The sequence below is a fragment of the Giraffa tippelskirchi genome, chromosome 9, assembly GCF_054371585.1.
Source record: "Giraffa tippelskirchi isolate mGirTip1 chromosome 9, T2T-mGirTip1v1.2.pri, whole genome shotgun sequence".
Lineage (NCBI taxonomy): Eukaryota > Metazoa > Chordata > Mammalia > Artiodactyla > Giraffidae > Giraffa > Giraffa tippelskirchi.
The window spans coordinates 88,319,049-88,344,468 of record NC_137283.1 but is presented as its reverse complement, the minus strand read 5'-3'; the positions used below and the strand labels follow the sequence as shown (position 1 = coordinate 88,344,468).

The window sequence follows — 25,420 nt, the reverse complement described above, 5'->3', positions numbered from 1 at the left end:
CTATGGAGAACAATATGGAGTCTCTTTTAAAAAATAAAAATAAAATTGCCATATCATGCAGCAATCTCACTTTTGGGTATACAGGCAGAGAAAACTAATTTAAAAAGATACATGTACACAATGTTCATAGCAGCACCATTTACCATAGTCAAGACATGAAAGTAACCTCAATGTCCACTGAGAGATGAAGGGATAGAGAGGATGTGGTTTATTTTTATACACAATAGAATATTAGTCAGTCATAAAAAGAATGAAATAATGTCATTTACAGCAACATAGATGGACCTAGAGATTATCATAGTAAGTGAAGTAAGTCAGACAAAGACAAATATCACTTATATGTGGAATCTTAAAAAATGAAATAAATGAACTTATTTACAAAATAGAAGTAGACTCACAGACACAGAAAACAAACTTATGGTTAACCAAAGGGGATGGTAGAGGAGGGTTAAATTAGAAGTTTGGGATTAATTTGTACATATATATAAAATAGATAAACAACAAGGACTGTAAAGCACAGGGAACTCTACTCAAGAGCTTTTAATAACCTATAATGGAAAAGAATCTGAAAAAGAATATGTATATATATTAAAAAATGGAATCACTTTGCTGTACACCTGAAAACTAACACAACATTGTAAAATTAATTTCAATTTTAAAATGGTTCAAATTTTCTAAAAATATCTACAACATGTGACCTCTGTGTGCCAAGACGACATTTAGAGAGTCACAGAGTCGGAAACTTGTTAATCTCTCTGTCCCTGTGAGACTCCCAAAGCTTGGTGTAACAGAGGCTCCACTTTCCTAAAGTTTAGTTGCCAATTCTTACTAGCTGCTAGAATCTGAATGACCCTTTCAGAAATCTAGCTGAAGCAGAGAACAAGCACTGTTTCTTGTGGGGTCTGTGCTCCTATTTGACCACAGTACAAGCAGCACCAGGGGCTTCCCTGGTGGCTCAGCTGGTAAAGAATCCGCCTGCAATGTGGGAGACGTGGGTTTGATCCCTGGGTTGGGAAGATCCCCTGGAGAAGGAAAAGGCTACCCATTCCAGTATTCTGGCCTAGAGAATTCCATGGACTATATAGTCCATGGGGTCACAAAGAGTCGGACACGACTGAGCGACTTTCACTCACTAAACAGCACCAGATAGGGCTTGAAAGAACCCCCACCCCACCCCTACCCCCACCCCTCAGGGGCTCCTCTAAAGGAGACCTTGTCATTCACCTTTCACCTAACCTTTATTCACCAAGTTCTGGATAAAATACTTATGAAGAAACAGGAACAATGACAACAATAACAATCTTCTCCTTCGGGGAGAGAGGGGCCGGTCAAGGACACTCTCATGGAGACGCCATCTTTCCCCGGCCATCTTTCCCCCGCCATCTTTCCCCGGCCTCCCTATGCCGGCACACCCGTCCCCACCGCGGAGAAGACAGCTGGCCCCAATTGGCGCAATTATTTCTACTCCTGGGAACCTGGAATTAAAATGAACAAATATCAAGTGCATTAATTATGTGCAACCAAGCTAGAAAGCCAGGTAGAGGCTGCCATTTTAAGGCAGCCAAGCATAAGGTGCTGAGTGAATTGAGGAGGTCAACAAAGAAAGAAAAACAACAATGAAACTGGCAAGTAGCAGAGGGGAGATACCCCAAGTTTCCAGGGAAAGATAGAAAGGATGGGAATTATTTTAAAAACGTGTGTGATTTTCTAATTTTTCTAAGTCCTAGAGTTCTTCCTGCAATTAGATTCCTCAGTACATATTCTCCTTTGCATAAATTAATGAGTAGATCTCCAGTCCCTGCAGTGAAACATGCATGTATCATGGATTTCTCAAGAGTAAAACTAGGGCCACTTGATAGTGACCTGTGAACACACAGCTTTTAGTGTTCGTCACAGTTGATAAGAAGTTCTAAGACCATGTTACATTTACCAACTTATTTTCTTCCATTTAAGTTGCTCCTATAGCAGGAGTGCCATGTGTATCGAACAATTATTCACTGGGCTGCTTTGTGCATGGTGATAACTGAGGCAGGATTTCTTCCTGCTGGAGGCTGGGAGGGTCAAAGGCGTAAACAGATCAATGGCAATGGCATGAGAGACGCCTGTCCTGGAGGCAGGGGCTGAGATTCTGGGCCTCGGGAGACACTCCCTTATTTAATTTTCACCTACATCAAAGAGAGTTATGAGAATTGGTACTTTGCAGGAACAATCACTCAAGACAGGGAAACATTAGTTTAATCTCAGTAATTTTCACCGGAAGCCTGAGGAGGTACCATGCTGTTCTCTTGGCACAAAAGTGGCATTTAATAAACGTGGCGCCTTTCCATATCCTGCCACTTCTGACCACCTTCCATGACCACTTTAACAGTAAAAACAACCGGCGTAAGAAAAGATCAGCAAATCATTAACTTCGCTGAGAACCCAGTCTCTTTCAGAGCTGACCATTCTTTCCATTCTCAGGTAAAATTTCCCCTGAAAAGTTTTGCCAAAAAAAAAAAAAAAATGGTATGAGTTAAACCAGCTTATTGAACAACAAACAGGGTTTTCACCTCTCCTTCCTGAGAGTGCATTAACATGATAATGAAGAAAATGTTTTTAAAAAGTATAAGCCCCAAGGACAAAGAAAACAGGAGAGGGGAGATGAGTGTAAGGTCAGAAGAATGAAATAAGAGGTGTTGCAACCAAGAAGGGCTTCCCTGGTAGCTCAGCTGGCAAAGAAGCTGCCTGCAATGCAGGAGACCCCGGTTCGATTCCTGAGTCAGGAAGATCCACTGGAGAAGGGATAGGTTACCCACTCCAGTATTCTCGGGCTTCCCTGTTGGCTCAGCTGGTAAAGAATCCACCTCAATGTGGGAGACCTGGGTTCAATGCCTGGGCTGGGAAGATCCCATGGAGAAGGGAACGGCTACCCACTCCAGTATTCTGGCCTGGAGAATTCCATGGACTATATAGTCCATGGGGTTGCAAAGAGTTGGACATGACTGAGCAACTAAGGAAGCCCCAACCCAGAATCGGAAAGACAATGGAGAGCAGGACCAGTCACCGAAAGAGGCTGACCCTGGAGGGTCTTGGTATGGTCCACAGCAGGGGTGAGGCCAGGGAAGAACCTGGAGGCATTCCCTTCCTTCACCCCTACAAAGAGAACTGGGTGTCTGCCTGCCCTGTGGAAACCAGGGGGTTATCCTGTGGACAGGTTGAGAGACACAGCCTTTGGGATCAGGAAAAAGTGGTGCAGAGGAAGAATGGAATGATGCCCAAGATAGAAAACATGGAATTGAGTGTGACATCCAGACCCCACGTCCAAGTGGTGCTTAATGAACTAGGCTGTCACCTTTTAGGCAGGAGATTAGGACATATTTTCTGGGAAAAAGCTCCAGAGGACACCCTTTCCTGTGCCAACAATGTTGGGGTGCTCTCAAAGTGGGGGACTATCTGCTTTTGTTGTTGTTGTTCAGTCACTAAGTCGTGTCTGTCTCTTTGTGACCCCATGGACTGCAGCACGCCAGGCTTCCTTGTCCATCACCAACTCCTAGAGCTTGCTCAAACTCATGTCCATTGAGTCCGTAATGCCATCCAACCATCTTGTCCTCTGTTGTCCCCTTCTCCTCCTGCCTTCAGTCTTTCCCAGCATCAGGGTCTTTCCCAGTGAGTCGGCTCTTTGCATCAGATGGCCAAAGTATTGGACATCTGGAAATGAAAGCCACTGCTCATCTTGCGACACACACATCCACAACTCTCCCTTTAGCTTTAAAAAAGTAATTTATTGATGTGACAGTCACATAACAAAATGAATTGCATCAAAATAAACAATCTGGTGGCAGTTAGCACAAACCCTCTTCTTCTACTTAATCCCACAACATGTTTATCGCTCCAAAGTAAGCCCCCTTGCCTGTACTCATTAAGCACTTTCTTCCCATTCACTCCTTCCCCCAGCCCCTGGCAACCACTGACCTCCACTCCATCTCCATGAGCTTAATTATTCTGGGTCCTTCATATAAATGAAATCACACATCACCGTTTGTGTCCACAGTCTCTTATTCAGCACGTTTTGAAAGTTCACCCCTGTTGTCATGTGTATCAGAATTTCATTCATTTTTATGGTTGAATAATATTCCATTTCAGGTATCCATTACAATCCAAGTTGACTTCGGATGCTCAGTCTTAAGAAATATCAACCGGTAATCACCATACATAAGACAAAAGAGAGAAACCCAAAAAAGTAGAAGAATGGAAACCAGAGGAAACAATACAATTCAGAGAACACAATAAAACTCATAAAAAAGCAACAACTCATATATCCTGAGCAATTAAACACACACAAGTATGTTTAATACTTGCTAACAGTTTAGTAAAGTATGTATTCAGTACTTTTATTACTTTGCATAATCAACATGCTAAAAAAATACCTTTTTATTATGGTATAACTCATGGCCCTCATTCTAACACTGCTGTTATAGTCTCTAACTATTTCCTACACAAGAAAAATCATAAGTAATAATGGTAATAATCATAAGAAATAATGGTTGTAATTATATTAAACACATAATTCTGCATCCTGATTTTTCCACTTAAAAGTATATATTGAGCATGCTTCCATGTTGCTACATAATTTTCATACACATTACTTGCAAATTCTATATTGTACCTAATCATATAGATATACCATGAATCACAAACCACTGTTATTCCATTTTCCAAGCAATTTTTCTCATAATCTCTATGAAAATGGTTACTATGCACATAATAAGATCAAATGAATCTAACAGACATGAGATCCTTCCTTGAAGTGTAAACCAAGTTAGGACTAAAGTACACTGCCCTGACTTTGATGGGTCTGTAGGATAGGAGGGCAAGTTGGCTGATGGTTTCCTTGTACAAGAGAAAAGAGGAGCCCTGCAGAGGAGCCTGGTTTCAAAGAAGAAGGAGCTGGGGAACCCAGAATGGACTAATAATGCTTGGGCTCCAGAGAGGGACAGAGCTTCCAAGTACAACAGTTGGTGAACAGCACACGGCCTGTTTCACCGAATATCCATGAGATGTTGGGGGCACACGGCCGCACTCTTTTGGGATCCATGTATCTCAATGGGAGATAAGAGATTTTCCTGCTTCCGGGAAGAACACAGAGCACCATCTCTTCTAGGGGCCCAAAGATGAACAGCATTCTTAGCACCCACACCTACACCTCGTCCCTGGGGGAGGGGGGGTCTGAGGGTTTCAGGGGAGGGAGTGTCAGCTGCAGGTGGCCCCTGTCACAGCAACAGCCCTCCATGCCTTCCGTAGCTGCTGGCCACAGACACCTCATCAGAGACCTGGAGCCAGAGAACTGTGGACACCACAGGGTGGTTCAAGCAACCCTCCAGCAATTCCCCCGAATAATTAGGGAAACCCTTAGGAGGCTGTCTAGCAGTTGGAATAGAATTAAAAAAATAAAAAAGAAATCCACTGCTGCTATTAATGTTAATTTTTCCTCTGGTTAGGGTAGTCTTAGGGAAGATGAATAGTACTTGTAATCTTTACTTTTGGTGAAAGGTACACGAACAGTGACTATATGTATATTCTCTGACCGCCTTGAAATATTTCACATAAAAGATGAAATAGGGTGAAAGTAAACACATGATTCAATGGGAGGAGGAAAATATGGGGAATTTAGATAAAGTATTCTCAGACAAACATTTGCTATTAGAATAACCACAGGCATATTAAACTTCTTTGAAAAAGAAAACTCTCAAGGGCTGTTTGGGGCTATCTGGATACATTTAAAAACAGTTCTAAGGTCTCATGACTTCAGTAAAGAATTTTATATGAATAAGCCTCCAAAAAGTAAGGCTTCCCAAAGACAGATGCTCTGGAACTGCTGGTTTTCTTGGCCTAAGGGAAGGTAACCAGTGTTCAACTTTCGAGCTGGAAGCCTGAATTCATTTGTTTTATGGCTAAGATATTTGATATTAACACAACAATATCTGCATCTAGTTTGCATGTCGTAGATAAGAAAAAAAATCAAGCATGATACGCAGACTAGTCCCAAGGGTGGAGGGTTTTCCCCAAGTATATTGTATTAAAAACATGTGGACGTTCTTCTTTCAAACAGAATGTATTCCAAAGCATTAGAACGACTGAATTAGGATGTTTCTACTTGCAAGCAACACAACGAGAAGGTAGAACAAAGTAAGTGGAAGGATCCTGGGGTGGTTCCTCACAGAGTGGAAGGGAGTTGAGGCTGTGCATGGCAACACTGGAGCTGGCTGATCAGCTGTGGGCATGACTGACTCCATCTTGAATAGCACCTTTGCTTGGTACATTGGTTCCTTTCTTTCTCTGGTAAAGATGGCTTTCCTGCACAAGGAAGGCAGCAGTAGGTGCTTCCAGAATAATATCGTCCCAGATCTGTTTGCTTGTTTGAAAAACCCTGAAAAGGGCTTGGATTGGTTGGTTTGGGTCATATTCCTCCACCAGTCATTGTGGCGAAGGATATGGTGTCCTACCCTTGACCCAGTCCTGAATCTGCAGACCAACCAGAAAGAGGAAAAGCACAGATGGGGCCATTGAGACAATAACTCTGAACCAGGCTGTTTCTCCATTTGTGACCACAAGAATGGAGATGTATAAAATCTCATCACACTCAAATGAACAGTTTTGAATGAGCATTCTATTCTGGTTTGTCCATTCACAGATACATTTTAATATACAATATTATCTTAGAGCCCCTTAAAAAAAACGCACGGTTTTGAAATCTAGCTGAAGAAATGGACCTAAAATATAGAAACAATGCTCATCTCTTGGGGACTTTTGAGGTCTAGCCCTACATAAAAGAAAGCTTCTAATCCTGAAATGCCTTAAGAAATGAAACGTAACCCTATGTCTCTGATGGTCTGGAATATCAGCTGGTATAAAACATCAAACACTATCAATATATTACTTTAAATGTCTATCCTCCTCAAAGAGAGTTCCACCTAAGTGCTTTTCAGGTATGGGTCTGATTCAGGTATAGGACCGCATTTCTTTTCATTGGTTTGCTCAGCAGCACATTGAGAGGCTCTGTAGACCAGGACTACTCCAGGCGTTGCATAATTGTAATAAATAGACCAAAGCTCCCTTGTGGAACCAGTAAAACGTGTGGAATCTAAAATATGGCACAAATGAACCTATCTACAAAACAGAAACAGACTCATGATCAGAGAGGACAGGCTTGTGTTTGCCACTGGGGAGGCTGTTGGAGGAGCGGTGAAGTGGGGTTGGGGTTCGCAGATGTAAGCTTTTCCATCTAGAATGGATAAATAACAAAGGCCTACTGTACATAGCACAGGGAACTGTATTCAATATCTTATGAGAAACCACAATGAAAAAGAATATTAAAAAAGAATGTATATATTAAAATGTATATATATATATATATATATATATATATATATATATATAGGAGGAGGAAATGGCAACCCACTTCAGTATCTTTGCCTGGAGAATCCCATGGACAGAGGAGCATAGTGGACTATAGTCCATGGGGTCACAAAGAGTCAGACACGACTAAAGCAACTTAGCATGCACGTGCGCACACACATACACACATAACTGAATCACTTTGCTCTACAGAAGAAATTAATACAACACTGTAAATCAACTATACTTCAATTTTTAAAAATTGGGAATGCAAGGGGAAAACCCCCCAGGATAATAATTAGGTAGATGTTCCAAACGATCAAAAAATTTTTTTCAAGAATTATTCAAATTCTTTATAACATGAGATAAAATTCATATTGTATGGCAAGACAAGAAAAATTTAAACATAAAAATGTTCTCTGCCTTTTGACCTTTCTCCCTCCACTGTGCATTGTTAATCTGCGTTTTGAATTGATCAAACCTCTCCCATCGGGAGAAATGTTGCTCAACCATAACGAGCAAAATTCTCCTAGCATCAACAAGACAACTTTATTCAAAAAAAATTACTTATTTGGCTGCATCAGATCTTAACTGCGGCACTCAGGATCTTTATTGCGGTGCGCAGACTCTCCACGTGTGGTGCACATGGGGCTCAATAGCTCTGCGGCTTCTAGGACCTTACTTTCCCAACCAAGGATGGAATCCCCATCCCCTGCACTGCAAGGCAGGTTCTTAACCACTGGACCACTAGTGAAGTCCTTAAGACAATGTCTTAAAGACAGCATTCCTTCTTGCTATTGTAAGGGGCAATAATGACACTTAGATCTGAATTGTGTATCTTTCAACAATACATCATTTAATGTACAGCCCTCTGCCTCAAAACACTGATACAACTGTGCTTTGACTTCTAATGGGCAGAACAATTAAGACTCTTTTTGACCCCATGGACTGGAGCCCGCCAGTCTCTTCTGCCCATGGGATTTTCCATGCAAGAATATTGGAGTGAGTTGCCATTCCCTTTTCCGGGAATCTTCCCGACCCAGGGATCGAACCCAGGCCTCCTGCATTGCAGGCAGATTCTTTACCATCTGAATCACCAGGGAAGCACCCCCACAACAGTTCTCAGAGATTTCTGATATGCTCTTCCTGGTTTATAATCCTCAAATTTGACTTGAATAAGATTTTCCAGTTCTTTCTTAGAATGACTGATCAAAAGTTCTTCGACAATAATCACTGTATCTTATCAAAATTCATAGTTAACATAATATTTATAGTAGCCAAGTAGGCTGCAGCAAGAAACTGAAGGACTTAGGAAAACAAGACCTTAATAATTATTTTATTAAAATGATGGAATAAAATATTGTAATAACAAAGATCTTTGCTTATCAATATGTTGGATAAACAATTAGGTATGGCCAAATTTTTTCCTCTCCTCAAACAAAGGACGCTGGGAATTATTAACTGCTATAGGAACAGTTATTATTGTAGCCTTTATTTGCTTTCAATTCGTGCATGCATGCATGTTCAGTTGCTTCAGTAATATCTGACTCTTTGCAGCCCTATGGACTGTAGCCCACCCAGCTCCTTTGCCCATGGGATTCTCCAGGCAAGAATACTGGAGTGGGTTGCCATGCCCTCCTCTAGGGGATCTTCCCGACCCAGGGATCAAACCCATGTTTCTTGTGGCTCCTGCATTGGTAGGCAGGTTCTTTACCACTAGTGCCACCAGTGAACACATAAAAACTTCCATCTTTGCAGAAAATAGACATTATAAAATGAAAGAAAACTTTCATTTTTGCCAAAACAAAAACTTTTATGGTTTTATTTTTCTCATTTGTAATGTTCTGCTTATAACTTTATTATTCTTTTCATTCTTCTTGTGCGTCTTTATTCTGCATCCCTGTATTTTCAGTTATTTTTTTTGAAGATTTAAAGTGTATGAATTTACCACTGAGTGAAATTTTGGCTGAAACACATCAGTGATCTTACATTCTAATTATGCTGTAATTATTTTCCTTCTTGGTTCCACAGTTACTTGGCTAGGTGCTTTCTTATTTCTCAGTGGGATGTGGTACCTTTGAATCTTTTTTTCTTTTTTTTTTGAGGAGCTTACTTTTATTTTTCTTTGTGCCTTAATACAGTATATGGTCAATTTTTTAAACTGCTATGCATAGGCTAAAAAGCAACATATTCTCTGTTTATGAAGATACAACGTTTAAAATATATTTCTATTGACTTAACCCTATTATTTCTTCTTGTCTACCTCACCTATCAAATTAAAAGCCTTCTACAATCGTTCTGTTCACAGCTTTTGCATTTATTAGCTATTTTAATAGTATGCATTTAGAATGTAAAGAATTTTAACTGTTATATTTTCACTGTGACATATTCCTTTTGTCAAATATAGGACGTTTGTTACCCATAAAAAGTGCGTTTATGGGAATTTTATGGGAATTTCCTGGAAGTCCAGTGGTTAAGCTCTGCAATCTCACTGCTAAGGGCCCCTGTTCAATCCCTGACTGGGAAACAAAAATCCCACAAGTCATGTGGCTTGGCCATGAAAAAAAAAATGGTGTACTTATGACAATTATTGATGTATATCTTTTCATCTAGTTTGTTCCATTTTCACTTCTAGTCTTTTCCACCTGTGACTTCCTCATTCTTGTCCTAATTTTATTTTTCATTATCCTGGCAAATATCTTTAATTACCACATTCAGGGAGGCATCAGGTGGCTTCCCTGATGGCTCAGCTGGTAAAAGAATCCGTCTGCAATGCAGAAGACCTAGGTTCGATCCCTGGGTTGGGAAGATCACCTGCAGAAGCGAACAGCTACCCACTCCAGTATTCTGGCCTGGAGAACCCCATGGACTGTATAGACTACGGGGTCACAAAGAGTTGGACAGGACTGAGTGACTCACTTTCACGACAGGTGTCGGGTTTCCAAATTTTTGCCCCAATATGAATGTTTCCTATTTCTTTCTGAGTTCAATGGCCTAAGAAAACATATCAGAGTCTCCAAACCTCACGTTTCTCTGAAGTTCCAGTTTGATGCTTTGAGGTCATGTTCCTCACCGTCTCAGCCAAGCATCTCTGCTAAGGCAGGGGCTGTGTGCCTACCTAGTGTACACTCATCGGTTCTATCCCTGGTGTACAAGGAACAGGTTAAAGTGGGAGAACTTAGAATTTAGTGCCACTGACAAGGCTGGGCTGAGACTCATTAAGCTGTGCTTTTGCATGAGTAACCCGACTTTCTGTTCTGTGGGACCCAGCGAGCCTGGGCCAGGGCCATCTCTGTGGCTGGTCTGGATGCCCTGGGATTGGCAGCCCCCCCAGAGCCACATGCATTGGGAGAGGGAGTTCTCTAAACAAACAGCAGTGCTGTTACTAGAAGTGGGGGCGGGGAGGCCAAGCAGCCAGAAGCCACACGAGCCCAACACGGGCAGGCTGACGGCAAGGAGGCTTCACGAGACTGAGTGTGGATGCCCCCTGGGACATCTCCTCAGGATCACACAAGAGATTTTAGCTTCCGTGACTTTAATTTTAGACACTGAAATGAGGTCATTGTCTTGCTCCTATGCCTCATTTTCTCCCCCTAATGTTTATTTAGCTTGGATGAATCTATCGATTGTATAGAACATGAATGTGGTATTTTTTTTTCCCTTAAGTGTTAGTTGCTCAGTCGTGTCCAACTCTGAGACCTCATGGACGGTAGCCTACCAGGCTCCTCTATCCATGGGGATTCGCCAGGCAAGAATACTGGCCTAGGTAGCCATTTCCTTCTCCAGGGGATCTTCCTGACCCATGGATCGAACCCAGGTCTCTCGCACTGCAGGCAGGTTCTTTTACCACTGAGTCACCAGGGAAGCCGTGAAGGAACTGGATAATTGGAACTATAGAAGATTACATTGACTGTACATTCATGTTGTTACACAGAGCAGACTTTATCCTGAAGCTGGCAGTAGTGTGGAGTCTGGAATTCCTTTAACATCTTTTTAGTGTCTTCTCATTTCTTTTTTCTTATTTTTACAATATGGAACAATTTGTTTCATGTTAAAAAAAAAAGTGTATTTAAGACAATTATGTAGATGTACATGTACACCACGTGCCATAGACTGAGTTTAACATGAACTGTACGCTGTTTATTTTGGAGGGAAGGGGTCATTTACTGGTGGGCACTGCAGGGCTAACCGGAGGAGGGAAGCAGAGTCAAAGAAAATAATATTAAAATAGCTAAGGGAAAATTCTTACAATAACAAATGATTTTTAAAAATAGTATTAAAAAGGATACCAATGGCAATAAAACAAGTAGCTTCAATTGAAATCATAAATAATATCAACTAAAAGAATAAGTGTAACTAAAAGATGTTCTAAAAAAAAACTATTATCAGCCAAGACATGGATGACCAGCTCACATTCTCTGTTCCGCTGGATTCTCTGTTCGGCCATGTGAGCACAGAGCTCCCTGCAAAGAAGCTTGGAGACTCAGTGGAGAGTGAAGGACAAAGCCAAGGTCCATACTGAGTTTGGGTGCCCTCAACTCAGAACGTCCTGAACCGTAAGTAAAATGGATTCCCTAAATCTTCCAAACTTCTCACTGACAAGTACATCTTTTCCGGCCTTATACCGTACAGGTGTTTCTATTTTCAAACCAAGGACAGGGCCTTATTTTCACCCCAAACAAATGCTTTGCTTCTTTATTTTAGCCCCTGCTCTCTAGAATCTGTTCCAACGTGCCTTTACTTTCCTCCAAGTTTCTGGCAGTCTGCAAATGTCACTTTCCATATCCTCCTCCAAATATTTGATAAAAATGAACAGAACACAATTTTTAAATTGCAGTTTTAAAGTAACATATACATTTGCAGTCATAAAAAAAAAAGTCCATTTTTTTTCCAGTGTTCACAGAGTAGGGAAAACACTATATGATGCTATTTCTCTGCTTTTTGGAGGAGGAAGGCAGGGATCTTTCCACTGGATCTGGTGAGGAGCAGCTCCTTTGGGGTAAACGGGGGGAAGGCAGGCCCTCTGGGGACAGGGCTGGGGGTGAGGGCTCTGCAAAGAGGTCCCTGAAGCTGTTGTGAGGCCCCTCTGAACTATGGTGAAGGGCAGGAAAGATACAGACGGAAACAAGGGGCCCTGAGAAAGCTCTCAACAAGGAGGCTTCCTCCTTTCGTAGCTGTTCATGTTGTTTTTCTTTTTAGCTGCATCATAATATAAAGGACATGGAAAAAAATATTTGCTTTGCAACATCAGGGCCAAAACCAAAAGAAAACAAAAGCTTGGTGATTTTGTAACAAAAGACAGGCTGAGGATGTTCACCTCCCAAAAAAGGAAGCGAGGCAGCAAGGACGATCCTGCCCTGCTACGCGCAGGAAAAAAAGTGAGTTCCCCTTACTACACCACCTAGTTGGAATGAGACGGAAGAAAAAGAAAAACATTCCAGAAGTTTCACCAACATACAACCATCTTAGCCATAAAGAACGAAAGCAAATACAGTAAAGTTGAAAAATCAACATTTCTGAACATTTCACTTTCATTCAGATTTAATTAACAAGTTATAGGACACTTTCGCTCTTCCACAAAAGTTCTTTTAACTAAATGGAAAAAAAAGATGCAAGCTGAAGACAATCTGATTTTTGCTTTATTGAATAGTGTTCCACATCCAGTATTTACAGGCATAATTGAATGAAATTTATAAGCCTACCATGGAGACTGTTTTCAAAAATGAATCTGAAACACTCAATGGAAATGATCAATTCATATGTGTGAATACAATAATTAATTCATGATTTTTCAGCCAATATCCAAGTCGGTTCATTTCATAAAAACTCTATTTTCAATAAGAGGGAATATAAAAAATTCAGAAAAATATTTCCATATCTAGTCATAATCTTCCAGTTTTTCTGCAAAAGAAATTAATAACAATTATAGACATTCTGGCCACCGTGAATTAAACACAGATTTTCTCAATTACATGACTACTTTCTTAAAGGCCACTTTTAACTTTTAGCATAGAGGAGCAGTCTTATCATAATTTCATGAAAGGTCTAAACTTTTTATTTTTTAGGTTTAAAAAGAAACACATACTCAAATTTAAAATCAGCACCTAAATACTACTTTAAAAATAGCAACAAGGCACAGAGCTGCACATTATTACCTGGACTGTCCGTAATGGATGGTCCACAGAAGGAACAAGATGTACATAAAAGTGAGGAAGTCCTCCAACCAGACCTAAGTGAGACTGTTGATGTCAGGTGTGCTCACAGACGTTAAGAGGACATCAGAAATACAGCGCCTACCTCTGCATGTCTGAGAGAATTCTGGGGCATGGAAACTAATCACCCTGCTAACACCTATGACAATATCCTCAGAATGTGTTAGTTGCTTAGCTGTGTCCGACTCTTTGTGACCCCATGGACTGTAGCCCGCCGGGCTCCTCTGTCCATGGGATTCTCCAGGCAAGAACACTGGAGCGGATAGCCATTCCCTTCTCCAGGATCCTCAGAATAGAACTACAAAAAAAGGTGGGCATCCCAGTGGCAGAGAAGGCCTTATTTTCTCTATATGCCCAAATGTAAAGGTATCTCTTTCTCTGGTATGAGGTGAGTTGATTTACTACCCACACACAGAATTTAAGAATCATAGTATTTTCTAATCTTTAAAACATATGGGCTTTATTATATGAAGCCCATACTCACTTTTCCTTTCAAAGATCGTGGCTCTTCAAAATGTATGAATAATATTATTATTTGGACAACCTAGATATTAAAACAGAGAAGGCAATGGCAACCCACTCCAGTACTCTTGCCTGGAAAATCCCATGGACGGAGGAGCCTGGTAGGCTGCAGTCCATGCGGTCGCTAAGAGTCGGACACGACTGAGCGACTTCACTTTCACTTTTCACTTTCATGCATTGGAGAAGGAAATGGCAACCCACTCCAGTGTTCTTGCCTGGAGAATCCCAGGGACGGCAGAGCCTGGTGGGCTGCCGTCTATGGGGTCGCACAGAGTCGGACACGACTGAAGCGACTTAGCAGCAGCAGCAGCAGCAGCAGCAGCAGATATTAAAATGTAAAGCATTTAATCCCTAGCTACACATTTTGAACCATTTCAAAAATGTTAGAGATAAAATAAATCAGTGTATCATCGATAGCACCTTCTATATTAAAACCCTGAAAACTAACTTAATGGTTTTTCATTTTTTGCTAGAATAACACTGCTGGAGGGACAGAAAAGCATGACCTAGAAAATCACAATGAATAAATATCGTGCATTATCCCCCATTTTAAAACATTCACTAGCCAAGAAAGGTTCTGGAGATGGTAGTGGTATTGGATTTTTCTCTCTTTTTTTTTTTAAGTAACAGTTTCCCTTATACATAATAAATAGGTTTCCTGCTCAACAAACCTATCTTTCAAGATAATATAAAGGCAAATTTCATAACGCTACGGATCACACCATATAGTTTAAACAGCTAGAGTTCAAATGAATAGTGCTTAAAGTTATCTTTATATAACAGAAATTACCTCTATTCACAAATGGTTTAAATTGTTGATAAAAATATACAGAAATGATGGTAAAAGTCAGAAAAACGAGGTAAGGTGTATTTAGAGTCATGGCAGATGGCACGTTCATCCCATAATTATTCAATGGTAACATATGAATATATCTGTTTTCTAGAAATCAGATAATGCATATGCTTGATATGTTTCTATTAAACATAAACATACTATCATAAGTTAAAATTTTTTTTTCCTGAAATCCATACTTTGTTCTGGAAGTTGCCATTTATGAAAAGACCACACACTGATGACAGCTGTTTCTTGGTCAACCAGACATCAATGTCAGTGGCGCTCACTAGCTTTCTTAAAACACAGGGCAGACTCACCTGTGGTCAATAGTTGATCATTTTTCGAAGGGCATCATAGCACTTCCACTTGTCTGGTATGTAGAACGGTTCAAAAATGTGAGGGAACGGTGTGTCGTACCCACACACCCTTGATATAGGAGCTTCCAGGTTCAGGAAACACTCTTCCTGCAGAGAAGAATCCAGATGGTTGACTTCAAGAACTTTTTATTCACAGAAATGAAACATTTCACTTCCAAATACAATGGCATTAAAATAATTATGTATATTATAATGTGAAAAAAAACAAGTGTAACACACAGTATGTTTAGCCTTATCTGAGTTTCACTGAAGATATGTTTTCATATGTATGTGCATTTTATGCCTACATACATATCTGTTGCTTAAGACAAAATGTGATTATACCTAACAGGTCATTCTACAAATATAAATGTAATATATGACAAAATCATGACAAATGCTCACAGTAAATTTTGCAGCTTGAAATGAGTGATGGTATGTGTCTTCTCTTGTTTCTTGCATTTTTCAAATTTTATATACCATAAACATGTATTACTTTCATAAGTATGTGTGTGTGCTAAGTTGCTTCAGTCATGTCCAACTCTTTGCAACCCTATGGACGGTAGTGTACATCAATAAAAAAGTAAATTAATTAACTTAAAAAACGCAAGATCTCAACCACAGGGAACCTATAGAAAGCTATCTTCAAGAAAAAAAAAGGTTATTCAAGTGACAAATTCAAATTTAAAAATAAAATTTTTAGAGAGTTAAAAAAATCTAAAAAGAGATACATGATTTAGACTATTCTTAAGAAAATGAAATTACCATTCACAGCTATTACTTGAAATCAAACCTTTGGTTTTTATGTATCCACTTTCTACATTGCTTTGTGTCACAAATGCTTTGAAAAGGTCCACATTTTCTTACATATTTCACTAACTGTATTTTTACATTTTCATTTGAGCAGAAAGCTTTGAATGAAGTAGTGCTGATGCGCTGTCCCTATCTTCTGTATATATTTCTTCCAGTGACAAGGGCATCCAGGCAGAAAGAGTCTGGGAATATAATAGTCAGCTCACTTACACACTCCCCCTGCCCCCCAAAACCACTGCGACTTAAAGCATCAAACACTATCATATGATAGTCCTTATATGTGGAATCTAAAAAGAAGTGATACAAATGAACTTACTTACAAAATAGAAAGAGACTCACATACAGAAAACGAACTCATGGTTGCCGGGGAGAGAGAATACTTAAGGACTTTGGGAAAGTCATGTACACACTGGTATATTTAAAATGGAGAAGGAACAAACCCCTATTGTAGAGCACGTGGAACTCTGCTCAATGTTATGTGCCAGCCTAGATGGGAGGGGGGTTTGGGGGAGAATGGATACACGTATGTGTATGGCTGAGTCCCTTCACTGTTCACCTGGAACTGTCTCAACTTGTTAATCGGCTATACCCCAATACAAAATGTTTTTGGTGTTAAAAAAAAATAAAAATAAATTTTTAAAAAACATCAAACAACAAATAGTGTTTGCTTTTCCAGCAACAGGAAACCCTCATTAATAACTTGAGAATGTTTCAGGCATAGGGTTAAGAGTCACCTAAGAAATTCCACTGCTAATAAGCTCAAAAGAGATGACAGACTGGGTAGACTGCTTCCTGATTGAAATAAGTGATTTTAAAGGGATTTAATTGTCAACTTGGGATTAACTCAGTTTATTACTTTAGTTGACATGAGCTGTTTTTCTACCTCTCCTGAATACTGCATTCTTCATAAACAAACTATCCATGGATACGGAAAAATACGGAAAAGCCAGGGCAAAACATTTTACTTAAACACCCTTGATTTTACACCTATTATAAAATATTATTCTTTCAGACTAGTTCCTGATAAAATGATGTTCCAGTGTTTGTGAAAACCACTCCTTTTAGCAGAATGACCAACATCAGCAAACTAATTTTTTTTTCAAATAACAATGCTTCTAATTCTGCAGGAATGTAAGAATCACTCTATAGCAATACATCTACATGTTTTCAGGGGCATAGAAAAAGGTCTGTGAGGTCGCTCTTGAACTGTCAACAGTAGTCACCCTTGGAGGTTAGAAGTGACGACGAGGGGACAGCAGACTCCACGTGTACATTATACGCATTGTTGAAGCTTTTATGACACAGCATTATTTTTGTGGGCTTTCCAGGGGGCACAGTGGTAAAGAATCCACATGCCAAGCAGGAGACACAGGTTTGACCCCTGGGTCAGGAAGATCCCCTGGAGAAGGAAATGGGAATCCACTCCAGTATTCTTGACTGAGAAATCCCATGGACAGAGGCGCCTGGAGGGCTACAGTCCACAGGGTTGCCAAGAGTTGGACACAATTTAGCAACTGAGTGATTACTTTTGTAATTAACTGGCACTGATATAAAAGAGTAAAAAGAAGAATCATTTTATGAGAATAAAAGTTCCCATTTTATGTTACACAAATTTGTGATTTTACACATAGCATTTTCTTAATTTGGAAAGAATTACTGTTAGGTATGTAGAACTACATGATTATAAAGTACTATATATAAATATATAAGATATATTATAAAAATCACAGAAGATAATTCAAGAATATATGATTCTGTTTTATAAAGATGCGTGTGTATGTGGTAACTCACTTCAGTCATGTCCAACTCTTTGTGACCCTATGGACTGTAGCCTGCCAGGCTCCTCTGTCCATGGGAGTCTCCAGGCAAGAATACTGGAGTGGGTTGCCATGCCCTCCTCCAGGGGATCCTCCCTGATCCAGGGGTCAAATCCAAGTCTCTCATATCTCCTGCATTGGCAAGGGGATTCTTTACCATTAGTGCCACATTTATAAAGATATATCTTAACTGATGAAACAGTATGAAATTTTAATGCTTTGCTAACTAAAGTACATTAAAGAGGCAAATCTTTTCCATGGACTTGTGTTAAAACTTCCTTTTAAAGCGACTGGAAATAAGATGTTTGGGACAAACTGCTATACAGAGTTACTTCCCACTGAAACTGGTTCACATACAAATGATTTATATGTGACTATATGTTTTTCTGGTCAACCATCAAAATGAGCATCCTTTTTCAAGCTCAGTTAATTTTCCATATCGACGCTGTACACACATACACAGAAAAAGAATATTTGAAACTCACTGGCAGATTTGTAGATCAATGGGCCAGATTAATCCCGCACAAAATATATCTCTCTTCATTAAATATATTATGATACCATAACTATAGCAACCATAAGCTCTGAATTTTCAAGATACTTAGATTCATCATATCCTTCTTTTCCATAAGTACACTCATACTTTTCAAACTGTAATGATTTTTGATTCCAAAATAGTAATCCACATAATATTAGGAATAAATAATTACCTAAATCACAGGGTTCTCGAGAGGATTACAGGTAGTTTCCATCACTGGGGCGAAGATGAGAAGTACCAGTTTCTGGTCTCTCTTCGTGGAGAGCCTGTATGTGGACCGGCTCGACTGACGCGGAACAATGACAGATGGGATGGTGAGGTTCCAAAGCAGATCGCAGCGGAACAGGTAACCAGGGGCAACAGAAGAGAACCCAGGCAGGTGCCAAGAGAAACTTTCCTCCAGCTATTCATGATCCAAAGTTTCACCTTGGATCCAGTGAAAAGGATTGAAAGTAAACCCTAAAGCTATCAGGTAGTTAACACTTACATATACTGTGCTTGTGGAATGTGCTTTCACAAGATGCTTTGAGAAAAACAGATATTTCTCTCAAAAGACCCTTGCATGAAACTCCAGTACGTGGTATTTGAATTTACTTCTGAATATGTCTTTCTGTAAGTATGAAAATTTTCTTTCCAAAATACGTTAACCATAACAATGGTAATAAGTACTTCTGAGGTAAATGAGTTCTATTTTATCTCATTTAAACATTTCAACAAACGTATGAGGTAGGTATGATATTCCATTTCACAGATGAGTAAACTAGGTGAAGGAACTTGCCCAAGGTTGAAGAGCTACATTCAGAGCCAAGACAAGATTCGAACCTGACTACCTTCATTCTGCAAATTTTGAGGCACAACTCCTGAGAAGAGCAATAACAAGAAAATAAATAAAATGGGAGGCAGGCTGGGATTCAAGTTTCACAACAGAGCCTTAAGAGGGTTAAATTCAGTCTAAGAAACTTTTCTCATACATAAAAGGAAGGTAGACACTAAGACATGTGAAAAAGCTAAAAGCACTCATAAGCATAAGCATGAAGGTAATACACGGAGCAATAAACACATGGTCCTGGGTATCAGAAAACTCCTAGGCTATCATAAATGATTTTAAAAAGCATAACTCAAATTATTTATATACTAGCCACCTGGGTTGCTATGCATGTTATAATCAGAAAAGGAAGCAAACAATGTGAAATAACAGTTCCAAATTATGAAAGTCGTAGATGCAGGCAAGAGAATTTCTTTATCCGCCTATCTTCTGTACCAAAACAAAATAAAAATTGCAGAGGACAGAGATCCTGTAAATTTTTAAGGCAAATAAAAATTAATAAAATAGGATTCATGGTTGTCTTAAGATAAAATATTGATAGGTTTTAAAAATTAAATGTACTTAATAGTAACTATTTAACACTGTATTGCATCTTTGAAAGTTGCTAAGAGAGCAGATCTTAATTAATAGTCCTCATTACACAAAAAATTGAGTATTGCACTTATTCATATATTTTTTCATAAACATAATACAGGTTGTATGTTATTATATGTGCATGCAAATACATATATGCTGTGGCTTTCAGGGGGTCGTTCAAAATGTCTCAACGTTAACCTCATTTCCCCATTAAAGTTTTATGGACATCCAGCCGTAAATTTTCCTGTCACCGTGTCACAGGAGTTACATCACTGAAATCAGTCTCAGGCATTCCACACCGTAGCTGTGGTCACTCCCAACAAATCATTTTGTTGTTTTCATGGCAAGGCTGTATAATATAATTGATACAGCATGTAATTTGGAACTCTATCTGGAGGGAATCTTTGTTCTACTAGGATTTAACCTTTCTAAGGCTCTGTTTACTCAGCAGCAAAAGTAGTAAAAATTTTGTCCCTGTGTTTACCCTATTGTTTTTATACTCGACTGTTACCTGGCCTCTTTGCCTCCCTAGCTTGGGCAGCAGCCTATGAGAAGTACCTGCTCTTATGCCTGACATAGCACAGTGCTCAATAATTGTAGAGTTTTTTTTTTTCCTTCTAGTTTTACTGAGCTATGATAGACATACAGCACTGTATAAGTTTAAGGTGTATGGCATAGTGATTTGACTTACATACATCATGATATGATTATCACAGTAAGTTTAGTGAACATCCATCATCTCATCTAGACACAAACTTGACAAAATAGAAAAAAAAATATTTTCCTTGTGAGAGAACTCTTAGGATTAACTCTTAACAGCTTTCATATATAACAAACAGCGGTGTTATTTATAGTTATATTTATCATGTTGGTCATGGAATCCCTAGCACTTAATTATTTTAAAACTGGAAGTTTGTGTCTTTTGACCATCTTCTTTCAATTCCCCCTGCCCCATCTCCTGCCTCTGGTAACCACAAATCTGATCTCTTTTTCTGTGAGTTTGTTTTTGAAGTACAATTGACCTAATAATTGCTAGGTTTTTGTTCTCCTCTTAAAAATTTTCGAGTGATAATAAACACAAGGTATCAGAAAATAGCCCAAACCATCACTGAAGATAAAGATTCAGGTACACAGAACCGTCAAATAGATTGAGATGTAATATCCATCATAGCTCAGTGACTGATAGCTACCACTTATTGGATACTTACTAAGCCTTAAAAAATGTAAGAAAATACCAAAACCAGTTTCAGTGCTCTATGAGGAAGGAGGGTGGGGACCACTGAGGTTATTGAAGCAGCCAGGCTGCACCCAATGAAAGACAGGATCTGGTGCTGCCCCCTGGTGGGGACCAGGGAGCCTACACCCTGTCAGTTCCTGGGCCTAGAAGGACAGATTGAGTGTGGCCAGATGGCCGATTAAGTCAGAAACCCTGGAAATGGTTGAAAAATCCCCCCGCAGCCCGCAAAAGAACGTAATTTCCAAGCATGGTTACTGTAGAAAAGTAGCCTATCAGTCAGATACTGGAAGGTTCCAAGTGAAAAAGAGCCCAACAGATAAGTGAATGTAATCAAGGCACAAACACTTCAAAAAAACAGTCAAGAATAAAGACCGTATAATATCATTTGATTTATTTTTAAAGAAATCATTTGGCTTTTTGTTTTTTTAATTCAAGGCAATTTCAGACTCACATTTCTTTCTAAGAGCAACTTTGCAATAATTTTTATTCAGTCCTTCTAATGACAGAAAGCTGGATATGGCCCACTGTGTAAGACTATAAAGTATCTTGAGCTGGAAAGTTGTGAAATTTTAAGTGTGATCAGAAAAATTTAGGTCTTGCATATATGTTTCTACTTTCTTACAGCTGATTACAGGATGATGAGTTCCTTTCACTTTCCTGAAAAACTGTTCAATTTTCCTAAACATTTAATGGAAAGGTAGAAATGCAGCTCACTGCAATGAGAAACATATCAAAGTACATTGCCTATAGGATTATCTTATAAATCTGGATATTATATTCTTCCTTGGAACAATGAGTAGCATTATTCCACAATTTAATTTCAAGTAACCATTGAGAAAATTGATTTTTAAATGACTTTAAGGTCCAGGTTACATCACATAAACATATGTCATCATAACACATTTAAACTAGGAGAATGTATTTTGTTTCTAAGAGTGGGTTGGGGTGAGGGTAAAATAAGCTATACATGTGATAATTACTGAACAAGACATATAGATCATAGAGTTATCATTTCTTCTCTAGGAGAAAACATTAAGAATTAGCTTTAAATGTTTTGTGAAGTTTTAAACTTAAATTCCAACACCATTTAGTCCCTGTTAGTTATTATTAGCAATAATGTTTATGTGATGTAGCCTGGACCTTAAAGTCATTTAAAAATCAATTTTCTCAATGGTTACTTGAAATTAAATTAAGGATACTTTCTTCTAAATGCAATACATTGTCTAGGGATCATAATGAGCAGCACAAGAGTTAAACTAAAAAAATATGAGAAAACTAAATTAATATACCAAAATGAGGCATATTTGATAGCTTGGAAGTCCATGAACTTAGAGACCTACGTGTTGGTTTTAGGTTGATTAGTTCTAGTTATTTATGTAAGGTGAGACATCACCTGGCTTCCAAATACTATCAGAGAATATTTGTTATTAATAAATGTAGATTTAATCTACCATGAAAATGTGCCTATAGCTGAAACATGAGTTTCGGCAGCAGAGAAAAAAATGATGCTGGTGTCTTGAATGACAAATGAGTCATAGAAACCTGTGAAGGTACTATGCCAGCAACTGCAAATTAATTTCACCACTGGATTAAATAAACACAACTTTACTAACACAAAATGAAGTAGGTTTCATTTAAGTTAATGGTTTAAACAGAAAGCATCACATTTTTAAAACAGAGCTTAAAATATACATTTTACATCTATACCAATTTTCTGTACAGACCTATGAAATAGACCTGTGAAATTTATTCTTCACAGACAGCAGAGTCCCTAAAATACCTCCAAACTAACAGGATGCTTCCCATTAATACAGCTTTTTATTTTACTTTTCTAATACTATACACATGAGATGCATTCAACAAACATTGGTTGATATGATGTCTCTCACTTTTAAAACACAGTTGAGCCAATATAACTAAATAAGACAGTATATGAATAATATAATTTCATCCAGATTTCTACAGCACCTAAAACATTACAGTCAATCCCAATTATTTCAGCAAAGCTTTCATTTAAAATCACAACCTTGACTATATTAAAAGCTAAGATTTCTATTACTTAACTTTATTAGAACACCTTCAATGTCTGCTGACTTTAATAATAACAAAGAATGGAATGGAATTCTAAATTAGGATATTCACTGAAATTCAAACTCCATTTTTCAAATGGAAGCTTCTTTTCTGAAGTTAGACAGAAATATTATTTCTGATTTAAACTGGATACAGTCTAGCTACCTAACAAAAGGTTGGAGAATAATATTAAAATATATATAGAAATGATTCATGGTTCAAATTCAACAGCTGTATTAGAATATGAAAATGTTAATATAAAATTATCTATGAATCTCAGTGCATTAACTCTATATTAGTGTAGAAACTGAGGTAGAGCAAATTTTAAAATCAAAATTTAACATTAAAATCAATAATTTGTTATATAATAGAAACTGCCTTTTTTTCCTCCAAATGATACTTTTGTAAATTTCACTATTTTAAAATGGGACAGAAGTGAAAGCAAGTGAAAACTTTCTATAATTTATAATCTTATCTGAATTCACTTTTTAAAAAAGTACATAGTGCTCATTTTGGCCCAGGGACTATACCAAATACTTCACAAATATTAACTCTTTTTAATTTTTCATAAACACTAAATTAGCAATCACAAAGGTAAAACTTAGCATCCCATCCAAACCACTTTGGTTTGGTTCTGTTTTCAAACTTTCCCCCAGATATACTCTTGCGCTATGACCTGAAGCAGCCTCACCATTTATAATAATTTCTTCCTTAAATCTTCCTGCAACACAGTCTATTGATCTGCTGCAATCTATCTTCAGTGATGTTCTGAGGTTTAAAAAGTTAGAAGTCTAAATTCTTTTGAGATATACTATGGGCAAATTTGGACATTTACTATGTACTGTGGCTACAACACTTTTGTTAAAACACTTTACATTCAAAAGAGAGAGGAAAAAAAAAAAAAGGCAATGCTCTCAAGTTTCCACAGACGCTAAAGCTTCTCAAATTTTATAGTTCAAAATCCTTCCTATAGAAGAAAGCATCCACACAGCAGCAAAGTTTGAAAGTGGAATTTCCCTAGAATGTGAATGCATAATGATAAACATAAGCGCCTAGCAGCACTGGGTCGTCTCATGAACAAATCGCCCTCTGTAAGGTAGGACTTTTGCTTTGCTTGGCACTAGGAAATTTAAATTACTCTTGTAAAGCAACTTTTGATGATCCTACAAAGCATTCAATTTTTCTGCTTGTTTTGCAACAAAATTCTTTGTATAGCATTCTCACTCCACCAAATGGTGCTCGGCAGGCAGAAATCAATTCTGGCTGAAGTGACCTGGTGATTCTTTTGTTTCGTGACGTAGAAAATATATTCTTTTCAAATCTGGGGGATCGAACCTGCGCTCAGAAAATTTCTAGCAGGATCTGTCACTGTCCCAATTTTGCAACCTGTTTTTTAAGTTTCAACACTAATTATAAAATGAAACCACTAAAATAGAGTGATTTCTCCCTATTTGGCACCATCTTTCTAAAAAGTTTAAGAAGCTGGATTTAAAATAAAAAGGAGGGGTTCTAAAATATTTGCTATTTTACAAATGATACTCTTTTGTTACAATATAATGCCTTCTTCTTTACTGCTTTCACTTATTCTTCATGGTAAATTTCTAGTTTATGTTTTAGTTTATGTTTAAAAGAATGCTAAAACAACTTGCTAAATGTAAAGAAAAAGTTAAGGAAAGGGGGAAAATCAACTTTATCTACATAATGCCAAAAGAGATATGTCAATGTTTCCACTGAAATTAAACCTATTTTTTTTTTTAAAGTTAATCTTAGGTGTCATAGCAACATAGCCTTTAAGATTGGTTTTGCTGAATGAATAAATCAGAGCAAGTTATTTTTCAGCAGTTTAATTCTGTTCACCAGATCACTGTGATTTTAATAAGAAAAGCACAGAAATAAATGTTTTAGGCTACTATCAATTATTAGGGAGTTTTATTCCCAAACTTGTTAACTGGATCCCAGCTGTAGTAGCCTTCTCAAGCTTTAGTAATTGAATAAATTAAACAAGCAAACAAGTTTTGGGCAGGAGTCTCTGACCTGAGTAAAGAGAAAGGCTTGTAAGAGCGCGCATTATTGATATGCAGATAACTTTTGCTAACATGATGAGTTTAATCTATTCATAAAATATATCTAGCCATTGTAACTATGGTCTGCAGCCAATAAAAATATCACACAGAATCCAAAATATATCTTCCTGTTTACTGTGTTTACATATGTATGTTTCTACCTTTAAAGTTGGTTAATATT

At 38.3% G+C, this 25,420-nt stretch overlaps 1 protein-coding gene across 2 annotated transcripts in view; it reads right to left on the bottom strand.

Moving 5' to 3' along the window:
• Positions 1–3,740: 3,740 nt before the first annotated feature.
• Positions 3,741–25,420, bottom strand: part of BCKDHB (branched chain keto acid dehydrogenase E1 subunit beta) — a 265,276-nt gene continuing 243,596 nt past the window's right edge. The window contains exons 10-11 of one of the 2 annotated variants that reach the window (XM_081530414.1): positions 15,261–15,407; positions 3,741–4,160 (exon numbers count right to left, since the gene is read on the bottom strand). In XM_081530414.1, coding sequence (XP_081386540.1) covers positions 15,267–15,407 — 141 coding nt within the window. In that variant the 3' untranslated portion in view covers positions 3,741–4,160; positions 15,261–15,266. Of the gene's footprint in view, positions 4,161–12,995; positions 13,276–15,260; positions 15,408–25,420 lie in introns of those variants that run through there. The other variant, XM_081530413.1, reaches the window with a different exon arrangement.